Source organism: Tursiops truncatus, chromosome 19 (assembly GCF_011762595.2).
Source record: "Tursiops truncatus isolate mTurTru1 chromosome 19, mTurTru1.mat.Y, whole genome shotgun sequence".
NCBI classification, from domain to species: domain Eukaryota; kingdom Metazoa; phylum Chordata; class Mammalia; order Artiodactyla; family Delphinidae; genus Tursiops; species Tursiops truncatus.
This window is the reverse complement of record NC_047052.1, coordinates 42,320,273-42,339,342: the sequence shown is the minus strand read 5'-3', so window position 1 is coordinate 42,339,342 and position 19,070 is coordinate 42,320,273. Positions and strand designations below refer to the sequence as shown.

General features: G+C 38.5%; 1 protein-coding gene across 5 annotated transcripts; it reads right to left on the bottom strand.

The window, feature by feature from the left end:
* Positions 1-1,154: 1,154 nt before the first annotated feature.
* ZNF181 (zinc finger protein 181) lies at positions 1,155-18,828 on the bottom strand. 5 transcript variants are annotated; one of them, XM_073795773.1, is made up of 6 exons: positions 18,695-18,828; positions 18,252-18,416; positions 17,444-17,519; positions 13,087-13,207; positions 12,745-12,843; positions 1,155-11,459 (listed from the first exon to the last, which is right to left on the bottom strand). In XM_073795773.1, exons 1-6 carry the CDS (start codon positions 18,826-18,828, stop codon positions 9,973-9,975), a joined length of 2,082 nt encoding a protein of 693 aa, XP_073651874.1. In that variant the 3' UTR covers positions 1,155-9,972. The 5 variants fall into 5 exon arrangements, with proteins under 5 accessions (XP_073651874.1, XP_073651875.1, XP_073651876.1 ...); XM_073795774.1 differs by having other exon boundaries at positions 12,745-12,840; XM_073795775.1 differs by lacking the exon at positions 13,087-13,207 and having other exon boundaries at positions 12,745-12,840; positions 18,182-18,416.
* Positions 18,829-19,070: the final 242 nt, after the last annotated feature.

Below are 19,070 nucleotides of genomic sequence, written 5' to 3'. Positions count from 1 at the left end.
TCCACTCTTCAGTGTACCATAGCCATGCCCAGCACTTGTTCCCTTATTGACCCAGTCTGTCCCTGGCACATGAGGAAGGTGCCCCTTTGTTTCCAGGTTCCCCTTTGTTCTTAGGATGAAATCCAGACCTCTGTTATGTCAGGAAAGATACCTTATGCTCCAATCCCTCCCTGCTCTGTTTTGATGAATATACTCCCAGCCACCCGAAAGTACCTCTACTCAACAAACCTTCTTTCTCTCCCTAAAGCCCAGTCTATCCAGTTATCAGATGTTCAGATGTTCCTCTCTGCCAGGAACAGTCTCCTGAGAATTCACTTTTCTCCCAGGTTTCCAGGTGATGCTGATGTTGCTGGTCCAGGGGCCACATGTTGTAAACTACCGATTCATTCAATTATTTAAAAATTCACATATTATCCTAACATTTCCTGTGTCCTTGTCTTGGGCCTTATTTTTACTGCCTCAATTCTCACATGATTTACAACTAGGAAATGGGTTGTTATCTTCCATATCAATTACAAAATTTAAATCATTATATAATATAGCAAACTAAGGTCATCAACAAATGGTTGCAGACTTGGTTGTTTTCTCACATAAATACTAATTATTAATGAGTAATCCTGTATGAGACTATTATTCTTACAAAAATAGTTTTAAAGGAGAAATAAAACTATAAACAATTAAGCAATGTCATTACATATTCGAACCTGCCACCCTTTTAGAAAGATTTTTCTCAGTGTAATTGGTGACCACTTACAAACTTTTTTCTGCCTCTTTCTTTACATGTTCAGTCTTGGTGTGTAATTTCCATTAACTTGTCTACTAGTGAGTCCTAATAGAGATAGGTTAGCTCAGTTACAAAAGTATCTATCTCTTTTGGAGATAAAAGCTAGCAGGTATGGTTTGTGGCACTCTGAAAATTACCCTGAAATATATATGATTTCATATGGGATTTAGATAATTTGCTTGGGCTTCTCCCTTTTGCCATACTTCTGCTAGAATCTAAGATGTAGCATCTAATTTCTCAAGAATAAAGAAGGCTAGCTGTGTATTGTGTATTGGGGGTTTTTTCCTTTCATTTTTTATTGCAAGATATATAATATAAATTTTACCATTTTAACCATTTTTAAATGTACAATTTAATAGTATTAAGTATTGGGCTTCCCTGGTGGCACGGTGGTTGAGAGTCCGCCTGCCGATGCAGGGGACACGGGTTCGTGCCCCGGTCTGGGAAGATCCCACACGCCGTGGAGCAGCTGGGCCCATGAGCCATGGCCGCTGAGCCTGCGTGTCCGGAGCCTGTGCTCCGCAAAGGGAGGGGCCACGGCAGTGAGAGGCCCGCGTACCGCAAAAAAAAAAAAAAAATAGTATTAAGTATTGATACATTCATAATGTTGTGCATCCACCAGCACTATCCATTTACAGAAACTTTTCATCATCCCAAACAATAACTCTGTATCAATTAAAAAATAACTCCCCTTCCCACCCTGCCCCCAGTCTCTGGCAACCTATATTCTACTTTATGTCTGTATGAATTTGCCTATTCTAGGTATCTCATATAAATAGAATCATAAAACATTTGTCCTTTTGTGTATGGCTTATCTCACTTAGCATAATGTTTCCAAGGTTCATCTGTATTGTAGCCTGTATAGAATTCCATTCCTTTTAAGGTTGAAGAATATTCCATTGTATGTATATGCCATATTTTGTTTATCCGTTCATCTGTTGATGAAAATCTGGGTTGTTTTTTGCCTTTATGGATACTGTGAATAATGCTGCTATAAATATCCGTGAGCAGTTATCTGAGTCCTAAGCAATTGGGTACGTGCTTTCAACTCTTTTTTAATTTTTGTTTTTATTTTTGCTTTCAACTCTTTTGAATGTATATCTGGAATTGGAACTGCTTAAAAATATAATTCTATAAATATATTTAACTTCTTGAGGAACCACCATACTGTTTTCCACAATGGCTGTACCATTTTACATTCCCACAAGCAATGCACAAAGGGTCCCAATTTCTCCACAGCGTCACCAACACTTACTTGCCTTTCTTTCTTCTTTTTTTTTTTTCCTACTATAGCCATCCTGGCAGTGTTAACTTGTATCTCGTGGTTTTGCATTCGATCTTAGCCAAAAGGCCAAGAAGCAATTCACTGAGGTTTTGATTTGCATTTCTCTAATGACTAATTATGCTAACCATATTTTCATGTGCTTATTAGCCATTTATGTATATTCTTTGGAGAAGTGTCTATTGCTAGTATTCTGAGTATGTTTGCATCCATATTCATAACGGATATTGGTCTATAGTTTTGGTTTTGGTTTTGTGTTCTTATGGTGTCTTTGTCTGATTTTGGTATCAAGGCAATTCTGTCATTATAGAATGAGGAAGTGTTTCCTCCTCTGCAGTTTTTTCAGAGATTGTCCTTTCCCCTTGCATGGTCCTATCATCCTTGTTGAAAATTAATTGACCATATATGTGAGAGTTTATTTCTGGGATCTCTAATCTATTTCATTGGTCTGTATGTCTGTCCTTATATTAGTGCCACACTGTTAAGTTTTGAAGTTGGATAATATGAGTCCTCCAACTTTATTATTTTAAAGGATTGTTTTGGCTATTTGGGGGCCTTTGCAATTTCATATGAATTTGGGGATTGGCTTTCCCATTTCTGCAATAAGGGCTGTTGGAATTTTGATAAGAATTGCATTAAATCTGTTATCTCTTTGGGTAATATTGATATCTTAACAATGCTAAGTCTTCCTATTTTATTTTGAAAATGAGACATCTTTTCATTTATTTAGGTCTTTAATTTCATTCAGCAGTGTATTTTTAGTTTCCAGCATTCAAATCTTTCACCTTCTTGGTTAGATTTATTACTACATATTTTATCCTTGTAGGTACTGTTGTAAATAGAAGGAGCTTCCTAATTTCCTTTTTGGGTTGTTCACTACTATAGATACACCAATGATTTTGGGGTATTGATTTTCCCTGCAACTTTGCTGAATCCATTTATTAGCTTTATTATTTTTTGTGAGTTCTTGGGGATTTTTAATGTATAGGAGGATAATGTCATCTGCAAAAAAAAAAAAAAGAGATCATTTTACAACTTCCTTTCCACTTTGGATGACGTTTTTTTCTGGTCTTATAGCTCTGGGTAGAACTTCAAGTACAATGCTTAATAGCAACTGTGAAAGCAGGTCTCCTTCCTTGTCTTTTTCTGATTTTTCGGTCTTTCACCTTTGAGTATGATGTTAGCTGTAGGTTTTTCACAAGTAACTTTATCATATTGAGGAATTTTCCCTCTATTCCTAGTTTTCTGAGCATTTTTATCCTGAAAGTTCGTTGGATCTTGTCAAATGCCTTTTCTGCATAAATTGAGATGATCATGTGGGGGCTTTTTCCTTCATTTTATTAGTGGGAAGGATTACATTGATTTTCTTATGTTGAGCCACCCTTGTATTGCTGGGTCATGGGGAGTAAACCTTTTAATATGTTGTTGGATTCAATTTGCTAATATTTTGTTGAGGATTTTTACATCTATATTCATAAAGGATATTGGTCTGTAATTTTCTTTCTCTGTGATGTCTTTATCTGGCTTTGGTATCAGAAAAATACTGGCCTCATAGAATAAGTTATGGAATGTTTCCTCCTCTTCAATTTCTTGGAAGTTTGAGGAAGGCTGGTGTTAATTTTTCATTAAATGTTTGGTGGAATTCACTGGTGCAGCAGTCTGGTACAGAATTGTTCTTTGTTGGGAGGTTTTTGATTATTGATTCAATTTCTTTACTTCTTATAGGTCTTTTGAAATATTTTATTTCTTCTTGAGTCAGTATAGGTAATTTCTGTTCCAAGGAATTTTTCCATTTTTGCTTGGTTATCTAATTTGTTGGTGTATAGTTGTTCACAATATTGTACTATAATCCTCTTTATCTCTGTAAGGTTGGTGGTAACATCTCCAATTTCATTTCTGATTTTGGTTGTGTTTTCTCTTTTCCTCTTTGTTAGTCTAGGTAAAGGTTTAATAATTTTGTTGATCTTTTCAAAGAGCCAACGTTTGGTTTCATTGATTTTCTCTGTTGTTTTTCCTTTTTCCATTTGGCTTATCTCTACCCTGTTTTTTGTTATTTCCTACTTTCTGTAGCTTTTGGTTTAGTTTGTCCTTTTTGTAGTTTGTGAAGGTGTGAAGTTAGGTTATTGATTTCAGATCTCTTTTTTATGTAAGTGATTACTGCTATAAATTTCCCTGCTAGCACTGTTTTTGCTGTGTACCATAAATTTTGGTATGTTGTGTTTTCATTTTCATAAGTCTTTAAGTATTTTCTGATTCAATTTGTGATTTCTTCTTTGACACATGGATTTTTGTCTTAGTCCATTCAGCCTGCTATACAAAATACAAGAGAATGGCTAGCTTATAAGCAACAGAAATTTATTTTTCACAGTTCTTGAGGCTGAAAGTCTGAGATCAGGGTGCCAGAATTGTCAGGCTGTCTTCCTGGTTGTAGACTTCTCACTGAGTCCTCACATGGCAGAATGGGCTAGGAAGTTCTGTGGACTCTCATTCATAAAAGCACTAATCCAATTCATGAGGGCTCCACCCTCCTGACCTAAGCAACTCTCAAATGCCCCACCTCCTAATACCATCACATTGGGCAGTAGGATTTCAACATATGAATTTTCAGACCATAGCAGTTGTTTAAGAGTGTGCAGTTTAATTTCCACATATTTGTGAATTTTCCAGTTTTCCTATTAATTTCTAATTTCATTTGGCTGTAGTCAAGGAAGTTACTTTGTATGATGATATCAATCATTTAAAATCTATTGATACTTGTTTTGTGGCCTAATGTATAATCTATCCTGGGAGAATGTTTCACATGCACTTGAGAAGAATGTGTGTTTTGCACTTGGGGGTGGAGTGTCATTTATCTGTTAGGTGTAGTTCGTTTATTGACTTGTTTGAGTTCTCTGTCTCTTTACCTACCTTCCATGTGGTTGATCTATCCATTATTGAAGGTGGGGTATTGAAATCTCCCATTATTAATGTAGAACTGTTTCTCCATTCAATTCTTTCCATGTTTGCTTTATATATTTTGATGGATCTGTTATTAGATGTGTAAATGCTTATAATTGCTATATCTTCTTGCTGTGTTGACATTTTATTTATAATGACCTTCTTTGTCACTTGTAATCTTGGATTTAAAGTCTGTTTTGTCTTGTATTAGTATAGACACCACAGCTCTTTTTTTTTGTTACTATTTGCATAAAATAGCTTTTTCCACTGTTTCACTTTCAACCTATTTGTGTCTTTGGATCTAATGTGAGTCACTCATAGACAGCATGTAGCTGGATAATGTTTGGCTTTTTAATCCATTCTGCCATTCTCTGTCTTTTGATTGGAGAGTTTCATCCATTTACATTTAAAGTAATTACTGGAAAGGAGGAACTTCTGCCAGCTTGCTCTTTGTTTTCCAAGTGCCTTATTACTTTTTTTTAATCTCTCATTTTCTCCATTTTTGCCTGAGGAATTATTGTCAGACACCTAAAGTGAACTTTGTAAGGTAGGCAGTAGTCCTTCTGGCAGGTGAACTTGATAGATATTGGAAACACTCTAGGCTGAACGAACCACATGGTCAAAGGGAATATTTTTTGTTCAAGGAGGCATGAGAGGACATGTGAGATTGCAAAGAGAACCTTGATCTTCTGAGAGACAATATTGCCAGGAGGCAACTGTATGTCTTTCACTGGATGTTCAAATTCAGCCTGTGTTCCTGAGATGTGTGACTCTGGGAGATTTTCTAGTGCTGCCTGAGTCTCAGGTTGCTGACTGTGCCATAGAAAAGATTATAGCATTTTTGGGAGGATTAATAAAAGAAAAACACACAAAACAACTTACATGTGCCAATCACTCCGTTGTTTGCTTTATGAATAAATAAATTCTCACAACCACCTGGTGAAGTGGGAATTATTTTTGTTTTGATGCCGAAATCAAAGCTTGAGAAATGAAGTAACTTTTCTAAGATTAATGAAAAGCAAGTGTCAGTACCAATAGGCTGATTCAAACCTGGGAATTTGGGTCCAGAGCTGGGAATATTTAATTGCTTGAATGCTGCATACAAAGTTCTCAGCATACAGTGCAGGTATACAGTGCACTGTATACAGCCATGAGACTAAAATACTGCTGCTAGCGATATTGTTTGTTACCATTATAATTTTTTCCCTATTCATCTTTAATGCCAGAACTTACTTTCTGTACCCCTCAAGCCACACAGCCTTGTCATTCTTTCATCAACGAAATCATAGGCATTTTTTTCTCTAACACAATTGCATCCTGTTTAAAAGGTAGTATCTGACTCCCCTTTGGTGCCCAACACAGAGCTAGTCTCCCACAAAGTGCTCAGTGATGTGTGCCTTGGTTCTTTCAGGATTTTTACGAATGAGTGCACAATTGTCTCCAGCAACATATGACTAGCCCAAGGCTACTGAAGCTACTACAACTTTCCAGGCATCAGTGACCTTCAATAACATGGTTGTAAACTCTATTCAGGAACACTGAGGGCAGTTGCACTCATTTCAAAGGACCCTGTACTGAGAGGTGATGCTGAAGACCTTTAGGCTTCTGGTCTCACTGGGCAAAGCCTCACTTCTTCTCCACAGGGACCTGGAGCCTCCTTCATTCTGCTCTTTCTCCAAAACACATGTGTAGTACACCCTCCCATCTTCCTGCAGCCCTGCTGTGTTCTTGTCTCACTTTTTCCTATCCAGTGTCCTTTGTGTCTCCTCAGAGTATTTTGGATAATAAATATATTCCCCTGCAAGATGGTTCAAATACCAAAGGAAGATTTGTTGGAAGCAAATGGGAGTGTCTTGTAAGAGCCCCCCAAAAGGTGAAACAGTAAGTAGATGGGTGACAGGTGATTAGGAAGACCAACTAGAAGATGTGACATTTGAGACCAGAATGATGAAGCAGCCATGTGAAGATAATGATGATTAAATTAATAGCTAATATTTATTTTAGTGCTTTTGAGGTACCAGGCATTATAAGCATCTTACATCAATTAACCCACTTAATCTTCATAATAATCCTGAGATCTTATTATCATCATTTTACAGATGGAGAAACTTAGGCATGGTGCAGCAAAGTAATTTGTCCAAGGTCATACAAAGCCAGTATACACGTAACTTGGTTTTATACCCAGGTAACATGACTCCAGAGCCTGTGCTCTTCATACACATCAAGAAATGGTTAAGAGATAAGACTGAGTATGATTCTCCATTGGTGACGTTATAACATCATTATGATCTCAGGTATATACTCTTACTGCTTTCTTAAAACCGTCACTATCTCAAATATTTAAGTCTCTGGCTTTCTTTTCCTAGTTCAGTATTATTGTGAAGGCACTTTAAATCAAGAATTGTAAAACATTATCGTGTATGCTCATGCTTTTTAAATGACAAAGTATGAGTATTTGGACGAATCCTCATAACAAAATAACAAGATGGCAAAAAACTATGTGTAGTGAAAGCGAATAAAATCTGGGGGATTAAAGGACTACTTCATCTTTGCTGTATCAGTGCTTAGGAGAGCAGAGGACAGAGCACGGGAGAAACAAAAAGCTACTGCCATTATTGCACAACTAAATATACTTCTAGGGGCCAGTCTATCCATAATTATAAATGTTCTTATCCTTGTTTGATACCATCCCATACTCCTTTAATTATAAATTTCTCGAAGATCCTTCAACATGCCATAGAATGTCGAAATAAGTCTTATAACTAAAACTAAATCAAAGGAAAGATAAATTTCTGCTTAATATTAAAACTTCACCATCCCATTCCAGACCCACTATACCTGGTGAGAATTGCTATGTGCCTTCACCTCTTAGCTTTCTGTTAAAAGTAGCATATGTACCAGAGTAGAATATTTTGTCTAAAGTTGGAAACCCTATTACTCATTCCATACCAGAATTATATCACCAATATAATATTCTTCCTTAAAATAATGTCTTACAACTATCAAATGCCATAGAGAACATAATCTGAAATATAAATTATATAACTGCCCTTTACTTGCAGCTGTGTCCATACAATCCTAATCACTGATCTGTATCACCTTTCCAGTCACAAGAAAGGAAACTGTGAAGCCCGTAAGGCTATTCCATTTCTTATCTGAAACTTATATTTGAAGCCATCCCCCTTATAATTATCTGTCAAGGTTCAGTGTAGAAAACAAAAACTATTTTAAGAAGATATGTTGCAGGATACTAGTGCTCTCAAAATTGGTGAGCAGGCTGGAGAAGTAATGGGAACAGCTCTGGACTAGTAAATTCCAACCTCCCATAACAATGATCAAGGGATGGGGAAATGACTGCTGCTGTTACTAGTGTTGCTGCCAACAGTAGTACCTCAAAGCCACAAAACTTGAAACTAGGCACTGAATAATGTATTCCGGATGCAGAAAACATGATAGAATTTGCTTGTCTGCTTTGCCTAGAATGAACTCCAAGAGCATGTGTGCCTTACATACAGTTGTCCTCAGCATCTGTGAGGGACTGGTTCCAGGACCAACATACTCCCTCACCCCCTATGGATACAAAAATCTGCAGGTGCTCCAAATCCCTTACATAAAATGGCATAATATTTGCTATAACCTAGGCACATCCTCCTGTATACTTTAAGTTATCCCTAGGTTACTTATAATACCTAATACAATGTAAATGCCATGTAGTTGTAAACAAAATGTACATACCACGTAAATAACTGCCTGCAGCCGGTAAGTTCAAGTTTTTCTTTTTAGAACTTTCTGGATTAAAACTTTTTTTTAACATTTTCCAACTGCGAGTGGTTGAATCTGCAGATGCAGAATCTGCAGTTATGGAGGATCACTGTAATTAGGACTCATTCCTTAGGATTTGGATTAAAAAGCACATCCTCTCTGCTCTAATCCCTCATAGTATGTATAGTTTCTTGGTTATGTTCTCACAGCACTTGTAAAAATTAAAATGTGTCAATTAAACCAACTGGAAATGGACTATGGATTATCCTTATCAAAATAGAGACATTCTTAGCTCAGAGATCAGGCCATTTTTTTCTAGGTTTGTTAGTCTCCCACTGAAGGCTATATAGGAAAGCTGATCCTAATTCTTCAAGAGGAAAGTAGTGGAAAATTTTGTAAGAAATATCAGTGTGTCAGTGAAAGAGTCCAATATATACAAAATGATTTTACTAGAGACCAAAAATTTTATTCACACCACTTTTTACTTCTGTTGCAACTTTAATTTTCAATTATAACATTTATTGGATCCACTGGGTGACTAAATATCTTCACATGCCCATTAGCTAAAGATAATTTCTATGTAGGACTCTTGAGTAAAATGCATGCTGCTACTATAAGATATGCATATTCATTTATAATATGCTTGTTTGCTCTCCTGTAGAATTGTTTACAAATTAGCATCATTGCAAAGAAAGACTTACACATAATTCCTAAATCCTTCAGGTTTCTCTAACATTAATCTTCTGATGTCTAGCAAGCTAAGAATGCTTAGTGAACACTTTGCTACATTTCTTACATAAGCTTTCTTTCCAGTGTGAGTTCTTTGATGTAAAATGAGGGATGCATTTTAACTGGACTTCCCACAATTTTTATATTCATATTGCTTCTCTCTTGTATGTGTTTAATGTTTTTTAAGAGAGTCATATCACCTAATGTCTTTCCCATACTTGTAACATGTAAAGGGTTTTTCCCCAGTGTGGATTTACTTACGTCAATTAAGGGATTAATGCTGGCTAAAGTCTTTCCCACATTTACTGCCTTCATATAGTCTCTCTACAGTGTGAATTGTGATAGACAATAAAGCTTGTATCATTGCTAAAGAGTTTCCTATATTCATTACATTCATAAGAATTTTCTCCAGTATAGATTTTCTGATTTTGAATCAGGGAGGATCTATGGCTACAGTATATTATGACAAATTCTGCATTTATGCAGTTTCTCTCTTATATGATCTTTCACATGTATAGTGATTTATATGGCCTAAAGGCTTTTCCACACTTATTGTACTACTGGGTTTCTCTCCATTATGTACTCTTTGATGGGCAGTAAGATTTGAGCCTTTGCTAAATGCTTTCCCACACTCATTACATTTATATGGCTTTTCTCCAGTATGAATTCTCTGATGTACAGTAAGGTTTGAACTACAGCTGAAGGTCTTCCCACATTTAATACATTCATAGGGTTTCTCTCCAGTATGAATTCTGTGATGTTGAAACAGGGATGCCCTATGACTGAAGGCTTTCCCACATATACTACATTCATAAGGTTTCAATCTAGTGTGGTTTCTCAAATGCATATTCAGTGATTCAGGCTGGCTGAAGGATTTCCTGCATTTTTGACATTCGAAGGGTTTTTCTTCAGTATGAATACTCTGATGCTGAATAAGAAATGAGAGGCTGCTAAAGACTTTCAGACATTTGTTGCATTCAAATTGTTTCTCTATACTGTGAATTCTTTGATGTCGAGTAAGGTGTGAGCTACAGCAAAAGGCTTTTCCACATTCGCTACATTCATAAGGTTTCTCTCCAGTGTGAATTTTCTGATGGTGAATGAGAGATGACCTGTGAATAAAGGCCTTCCCACATATTCGACATTCATAGAGTTTTTCTTGAGTATGAATTCTCAGATGTTCAATGAGATGTGAAACACGACTAAAAGCCTTTCCACAGTTCATACATTCATATGGTTTCTCTCCAGTGTGAGTGCTTTGATGATTAGTAAGTGATGAGACATGGCTAAAGGCCTTCCCACATTCAATACATTTGTAAGGTTTCTCTCCACTGTGGCTTATTTGATGTCGAGTAAGGGATGAGCCATGGCTAAAAGTCTTCCCACATTCATGACATTCATAGGGTTTCTCTCCTGTGTGAATTCTCCAATGGCGATTAAGGATTGATTGTTTCCCAAAGGCTTTCCCACATTCACTACATGTATAGATTTTCTCTCTATTAAAAGTCTGGTGAAGGGTAAGAGATTTGCTTTGGCTGAAGGCTGCCACACTTTCATCAGAATTCAGAAGTTTCTTTCCATCACTGATATTCTCATTTTTTATAACTGAATTTGCTGGTAAGCTCTTCTTAAATATATCACGTTTATGTGACTTCCCTTCAGCAGAAATTCTCTGTGGTTCAGAAAGAATAGACTTCAAAGGCAAGATGCTTCTAAACTTACTGCATTTGTAAACACTTTCCCCGGTGGGACTTTCTCTAAAGGTGAGGGTCACTGGTCTGAAATGTTCTACCTGATTTTCACACTTCCCCTCCAACTTCTCTATATAATCCAAGTCCTTGTTAAAATTTGAAAATTCATGACTTTGTTTTATAGTTTTTTCCATTATTACCATTTGGGGAAAATCTTCATCATAAATATCTTCCTTCGTTGATAATTCTTTGCTTTCCCATCTTGATTTCCAATCTGTAATATATCAAGACAGCAAAACACTGCTTTTTCTGAACTTCTTGAAAAGAAACTTCTATGGTAGAAATAGGAGAACTGGATAAAAAAATAAAGTCATTCCCCTCTAACCCCCAAGACACATGCCTCTGACAACTCTCATATATTCAATGATTTCTGAACAAAGTTCAAATGCAGCACAGAGAATACAGACAGCTCACAGAGGCAGGAACAGAGTATAATAAGAGAAATGGGTTAATATAGGCAATCAGTTTGGGGGGAAAAAAGGAAACTATCAGAAAGAAAATGCAGAAGGCATTCTGGATCCCAAGCCAACATTTTGTACCTATACTTATGTGAAAGACTACATTTTATCTCACACAGCCTTGGTTCTCCAACGTTTGATTAATCTAAATTTGCTGTCAGATTAGTATGCTTAATATGAAGACTATATAGCACTGTGCTAAACAGCTACAATGAAAACAAAATAATCTAAATACTCTTTATGGCTCAGAAAGATTTAAGCTTTGTGAGTTTATGTAGGATCTGTGTGAAATCATATTTATTGACATTAAAAAATACTGTTCTGGACTTCCCTGGTGGCACAGTGCTTAAGAATCCACCTGCCAATGCAGGGGACACAGGTTCGAGCCCTGGTCTGGGAAGATCCCACATGCCGCAGAACAACTAACCCTTGCACCACAACTACTGAACCTGCGCTCTACAGCCTGTGCGCTACAACTACTGAAGCCCGCGTGCCCTAGAGCCCGTGCTCCCCAACAAGGGGAGCCACTGCAATGAGAAGCCCGTGCACCACAACAAAGAGTAGCCCCCGCTCACCACAACTAGAAAAAGCCCACACGCAGCAATGAAGACCCAATGCAGCCAGAAGAAAAAATAAAGAAAATACTGTTCTCAGAAACCTTCTTATCTGTCCCTTACTTCCTCTAACACTTATGTTCATATTTGTTCTTTGAAGTTCTGCTTTTTCAGCCTAAAACCATTTGTATATTTTTCCTTAAGTGGACTCAAAAAGAATTGCCTTATTTTCATTTCAAATAAATAACAATTCGAATTATTATGATGCCAAAACCCTCCACTTTTGATGAGATGACATGAGTAATACAGAAAAATAATAATTTAGGATAGAGGAATGGTTGTTTTGAAATCTAAGCTAAGGATCCCTCAATTTTGTTACATTTGGAATCTCTGATGACAGTATCCCTAAAATATACTAAAATGCCTCCATACTTTATACAAGCATCTTTAAACAAAGATCTCCTTTGCCTGATTCACCATGACTTACCTGGAAACAAACTTTTTGACAGCTTTTTCTCCACCATCCAAGGTTCTTTGCCATCCTCCAATAAAGCAATCACGTATGGCTTAGGTATGGAAAGACCTGCTTACAGGAAAAATATAGAACAAACATTGTCTAAGCTGTGGCCTTCATGGAGGAGAGACTATCATCAAAAAAGGGACCGAAGAAAGGTCTGAAGGATGTTCACTGAAACGGGAAGATAAGCTTCAGGCAGGACACAACAGAGCTATACATTTCCTCAGAACATCTACTAAGGAGGATCTCTAGCAATTTGGAGTGGCAGAAGAAAGATCTCCCTCATTGGGGTGGAGGCAGAAATATGCTTACCTAGAGATACCAGGTTCTCATAATTCTGTACCATCACATCCTTGTATAAATTCCTCTGAGTAGGATCTAGCCATCCCCACTCTTCATGAGAGAAGTCTATGGCCACATCACTAAATGTCACCTGAAATAGCAAACACATTTAGGCTCAACCATAGCCCTGGCCTCTTTTGTCACTGGTTAAGAGGTAAAATTACCCTGGGGTGGAAGAAAGGGAACAAGATCCAGCAGTTGTGACAATGATCAGAAATCTGATCTAAGTTAAGTAATAATTGGATAATTATGTGCTTGGCATTGTTATACAATAAGGATAAGAGATAAATATAAGAGCTCTGCTTCAGGAGAGTAGGGAATAGAATTATAAAATTTTTCAAAATCAGCATTCAACTTTTGGCATATAGTCAAGTGCTTAGCTCTGTTTTTTATAGTTTACATGCCAGGTAAAAGAACATGAATTAAGGTTCAAAAAAAAAGAAGAATCCAATAGGTTCATAATAAAAAGACACCTTTATGTTAAAGATAGACACGTTCATAACCAATTTATAAACAAAAAGCAAAAATATTTATGGTACATAATTAAACCTCATATTCATAATCTATAATTAAAATAATTTGAGACCCCTGGGCAAGAAGACTGAAGGATGGTTTCATGCCATAGGTAGTCCTTGAATAGAACCTTAAAGGAAGTGCAAAGAAAAAAAAAAAAGACACATTTCAAGGAAAATATTCTAAGAAAATAGATTTCTTCCCAATAGTACTCATTCACAGTATTATTTAAAATAGCAAAATTTTAGAAAAACTTTTAATGTTTAATAATAGCTTACTGGTTAGTCAAATTAAAATATGTGCAAAGTATGCATTTAAAATGTCATTATTATTACTTTTCACTGGTGAAATAGGCATTGTTTGGCTATTGTAAATTTTTCACTCCAAGTGTAGATTCAATATTCTGTTACTTTATTTGGATATTTTATTAATACACGTGTTCACCAGTGACACTGGTCTTTGGTTTTAAAGAGGGAATTTACCTTCATCAGGTGTTAGGGAAATAATTAAAAATCAAATCTACCAAGAAGAAAATCCTCTCTACAGTGTAAAAAAAAAAAAACAGTTTTATTACTGAATAAGCATTAAACCAGACTGTAATGCACTCACAGGTAATCACTAATGAGACTCCAAGGACAGAAAGAAATTTCACCCTTTTATAAACTCAGGCAGATACAATCCATTACACATGTTTTCAAAGTAAATAATAACTTGTCCTTAAGTAAGAGGACTTGACAGCATCATTTGCTACACATAGTTCATCCTAAATTCACCTGGTAATTGGGGTAGTCATCTGTGTTAACTGCCTTTACCCCAAAGAAAAATTTTAAAACTCATATCTTTATGACAAGCAAGTAGTTAGAATCTGCAGCCAGGAGTCTAGGCTAAACTCCCATACAGATAGGGAGATAGGGGTGCATCTTCCTTCATGTTTCCATTTTGAAGAGATGGCTCCAAGGCCCTTAAGAAAGACTTTAATGCTTTGCAAAACTGGCAGAGGCTTATTTAGCTTTGAAAAAGATGAACAAGCATCTCAAAGGGAGAGGGAAAGGATATACAATTACAGATTTTTCTCAAGGAAACACTCTAAGAAAAGGGAGGGGGAGAAGGTCTCTCTTTTGGCACCAGGGAAAATTCTTTTTTCCACTTGTATTTACTCTTAGCCAGGTATTAGGGTTACGCTAGCCTTATCATATGAACTGAGAAAATTTCCATCTTTTCCTATTTTCCACAGTGGTCTTTTTCTTTCTTAAGATTTTTTTTTTTTTTGATGTGGACCATTTTTAAAGTCTTTATTGAATTTGTTATAATATTGCTTCTGTTTTATGTTTTGGTTTTTTGGCCGCAAGGCATGTGGGATCTTAGCTCGCTGACCAGGGATTGAACCCATACCCCCTGCACTGGAAGGTGAAGTTAACCACTGGACCACCAGGGAAGCCCCCCACAGTGGTCTTTAAATGATTAGCTTTTAAAAATCCCAAATGATAAGCCAAATTAAAAAATCAACACTACATTAAATGAATAAAACACTATGTTTTACTCCACCAATGCAAAGATATTTTACATTTTAAGTTTTGATATTAATGAATATCATTGTATTAATAGTCTAGAGAAGAAACCTCACATCATCTAATAGATACTCTTTGATCTTTATTTAAATCAGAGTTTCTCAATCTTGGCACTACTGACATTTTAGGCTGGACAATTCTTTATTGTGCAAGCTGTCCTGTGCATTTTAGGATGTTTAGTAGGATCCCTAGCCTCCACCCTTTAGATGCCAGTAGCAACTCCCCTTAACCACCCCCACCCCCAGTTATAACAACTGAACATGTCTCTAGACATTATCAAATGTCCCTTATGAGTGGGACTAAGGGGGATAAAGTCACCCCATTTTGAAAACCACTGCTGTACAAAATTTTTGCACTTCTTTGAAAGACTCTTGGGCCTCTCTACCTACACGCAAGGTGTTTTCTCAGTTTGGTAGAACTTCACTTCTACCTCTGCCGCCCTGGTACTATGAGACACTGAAACAACTCCAGCCTTGCTTCCCCAGGGATGCTTCAACTCTTTCTTCCCCTTCAATTGCCTGAGCAGCCTGGGATGTTAATTCACCTTTGTCCCCAGAACTTAGGATATTAAATAAATACCTTAATTTCTTATGCTTTCTTACTTTTCTACCAGTCCTGTACTGCTCAGTACAGTAGCCACCATATTTGGCTATATAAATTTAAATTAATTAAAATAAAATTTAAATAAAATTAAAAATTCACTTCCTCAGTCACTGTAGCACTCAATAGTCATACGGCACTGGTGGCTACCACATTGGACAGTACACAAATAGAACACTACCCCCACTGTAGAAAGTTCTCTTGGACAGTATTGCACGAGATCATGAAATCCTGCATGTCAGTGTACACCCAAACCTATGTAAGAGTCTTCCTAACAGGTACTTCATTAAGTGTTTAGAAAATGAATCCATGAGTGATTTTGGCAATTAGTTCACTTTAGCTTTTACTTAAAAAAAGAAAGTTCTTTCAATTCTAATTATCTAATATACCCAAGAAACAGACTCTGCCCAACACGCACATCTGCCACTCATACCGTCTCCTGTGCAGGCTTCACTTCCACGCCATGATTCTGTCCCATCATTTTCTCATCACTCTTTCACTCAATAGCTATTTACTAAGCATCTGTTTTATGCCAGATACCACTCTGGACACTGAAGATAAAACAGTCAACAAAAAAGAAAAAAAATCCCTTCCAGTGGGAGGAGACAAACGATGAGTGTATGCATATACTAAACACATAGTGTATCAGCTAGTGAGTGATAGGTGCTATGAAAACACAGTGATGGAGGAGTGGAAGTGACAGTCGAGAGAAGGTGAATGCAATTTTAAATAGGTGTTCAGGGAGGCTTTACCGAGAAAGTAACCCCTGAGCAGAGATACAGAGGTAAGAATGCAAGCTTGTGTATATCCAGGGAAAGAATATTCCAAGTAGATGGTACAGCAGATTCCAAGGCCTGGAGGCAGTAGCCAGTGTGGCTGGAGCTCACAGGGAACAAAGAGACAGAGAAGGAAGATGAGATCAGGGAGGTAATAAGAGAGCCTAACTGTACAAAGCTTTTTATGTCACGACCCAACTCTGACTTCTATTATGAGTTAGGGCCACCAAAGAGTTTTAAGCTGAGGAATGACAGGATATTATATAACAAGAGGATCTCTATGACAGCTGTATTGAGAAGAGACTGAAGAGGGTCAAGCGCAGAAGCAGGGAATCCAGCAAGGTGACTACTGCAAAATATAAGTGGCTTGTACCGGGGTGGCAGTGGTAGTGGCAGTGATGGGGTAACTAATGGTCAGATTGTGTAGATACACTGTGTATATTTTAGATCCAACTAGAGTGTCTGAATGTTAGTTATAAGAGAAAGGGAGATCTCAAGGATGACTCCAAACCTCTCGACTTGAACAACTGAAAGGACTGACATACACCATTAACTGAGACCACATGATACAGTTTGGACAACTACAAAGCAAATAATTCCAAACTTGAACTTTGAATTGTAAGTTTAAAAAAAAGTTTTGCTCAAGACTCTTCAGAGGCTTCTAGCAGGAAACTGGTGGAAAAAAAAGCACTGAGAGAAGACAGTACTTTGGAGTTCTGCAGTCTACATCCTGTGCTATAATGAAAGGAATCATAGATCCAGTCCCTAAAAGGACTCTGTGAGGTGGGAACTGGTAGGAAAGGCAAAGCAAACACTCAAGAGTCCTGATAAGTAGGTGTTTCAGGAAGATTTGGGGACATACCAACTTACCTGAAACATGACTCTGCAATTTCCAAAAGTCAACACAGTCCTCTTTCCAGGCTCTCTTCTTATAGAAGGGCAGTGCCTGAAAAGGCAGATCAAGGACAGGAAAAAGCAGTCATGAAAAATCAGGCTTATCTTGCAGCTCTGGACACACCTGCATGGAGAATCACACTGGGAATCACTTTCTAGGGCTCTAACCTTTCCCTAGGCAAGAGGTTACCTGGGAATCACTTTCTAGGGCTCTAACCTTTCCCTAGGCAAGAGGTAACCAGGTGCCATTTGCGTGTAAATCAACTATCATATACATAAGTGACAAACTCATAAAACAACAGTAATAACACTGTTAAATAAGAGCTCTTTCGATCTTCACCACTATGCATAGTAGGCATTCACATTATTCCAGATTTCTTTTTTTAAACTCTGAGAAAACTGAAGCTCGGCGATATTAAAGCCATTTGCTCAAGGTTTACACACTGGATTTTTTTTTTTAACGTAGATGGCGTTTTCTTTCAGTGCGTACAACGCACACTGGCTCTCCCTTTTCCTTTTCGCAACAGCTCTGAGGTAAGCGCCATCCTTACTCCCCTTTTACAAAGCATGACAGAGGCCCAGAGAAGCTAGGGGCCTATTTGGGCTCACACCGCGGGGCAGACCCTGGGACCAGCGACGTTGTGGCTGCCATGCCCAGCGCCCGGGTGCCATCAGCCCGAGGCCTGCGGCGGCCCTCCCGGGACCCACACTTGCCTTAAACCTCAGCGGAGCCCGCCGGCACCGAAGCCGTGCGCGGCCGTCCACAGTGGGCACCTCCTTGTACCTAACGCGCCGGATCGCTGCAGCGGACAATGGCCCCCCGCCTTGCGGGAACTGCGCTGCCCAGAGTCCTCCGCGATTCCAGGACCGAGAATTCCGCTGCAGGGCCGGAGACGACCGCGGGGCGGGCCAAAAGCGGAGTCCACGGCTGGCTGCACTTCTCAGACTCCTACGCGTCAGATACAAAAGTTGCCGGTGCTTCGCACGGTCGCCTCCCAAAAAACCACACTTCCCAGGAGGCACTGCGACCGCGCGATCTCGGCGCACCGCGAGACCACAGCCTGGGCTGTGTGAGAAATTACACAGCAGGGCTGCTCCATCGGGCACACACGCTAAGTACCGGGAGGACAACAGTCGTTTCTGGCGAACTCTGCTTCCCGGAGCCAACGGCAGCCGTCTAGATGCACTGTGAAGACAATGGCGCCCGAACCGCGAAACTACACTTACCAGAAAATTATGCAGCCGCGAAACGTCTTTCGGGTCATGCCTCTGCTCGCACAGGTGTTGTCCGGCCCGGAGAAGGGCAGCCTTGCTAATGCGGGACACGAAGTGGCCTCTACCAGCCAAAGGTCTCCTGTCATCCAAAACTTTGCTGTCACGCTGTCCAGCTTGTATAGGTCTTGAGTATTTGGCGCCCACTTGTCCAGGACTGTATTTTCCCAAATGCCCTGTGTCCGGGCTGTTACATTAGCTGTCTGCGGACCAATGACACTTCCCAGAAGTTCGAGGGGTCACGTCTTCGCTACGACAGTGACTGCCGGTGTGATGTGCATTACACGTCCTCGAAGGGCTCAGGATTATCAGACTCGAGTGAGGGCACTGA

What these genes read in the sequence shown, in the direction of transcription:
- ZNF181 (XM_073795773.1), bottom strand. Translation starts at nt 18,828, where the DNA reads ATGACAGGAGACCTTTGGCTGGTAGAGGCCACTTCGTGTCCCGCATTA. An exon ending in CGCGGCTGCATAATTTTCTG is followed by an intron (nt 18,417 to 18,694) that starts GTAAGTGTAGTT and finishes TCTGACGCGTAG; the next exon opens with GAGTCTGAGAAGTGCAGCCA. An exon ending in GTCAAAAAGTTTGTTTCCAG is followed by an intron (nt 11,460 to 12,744) that starts GTAAGTCATGGT and finishes GATATATTACAG; the next exon opens with ATTGGAAATCAAGATGGGAA.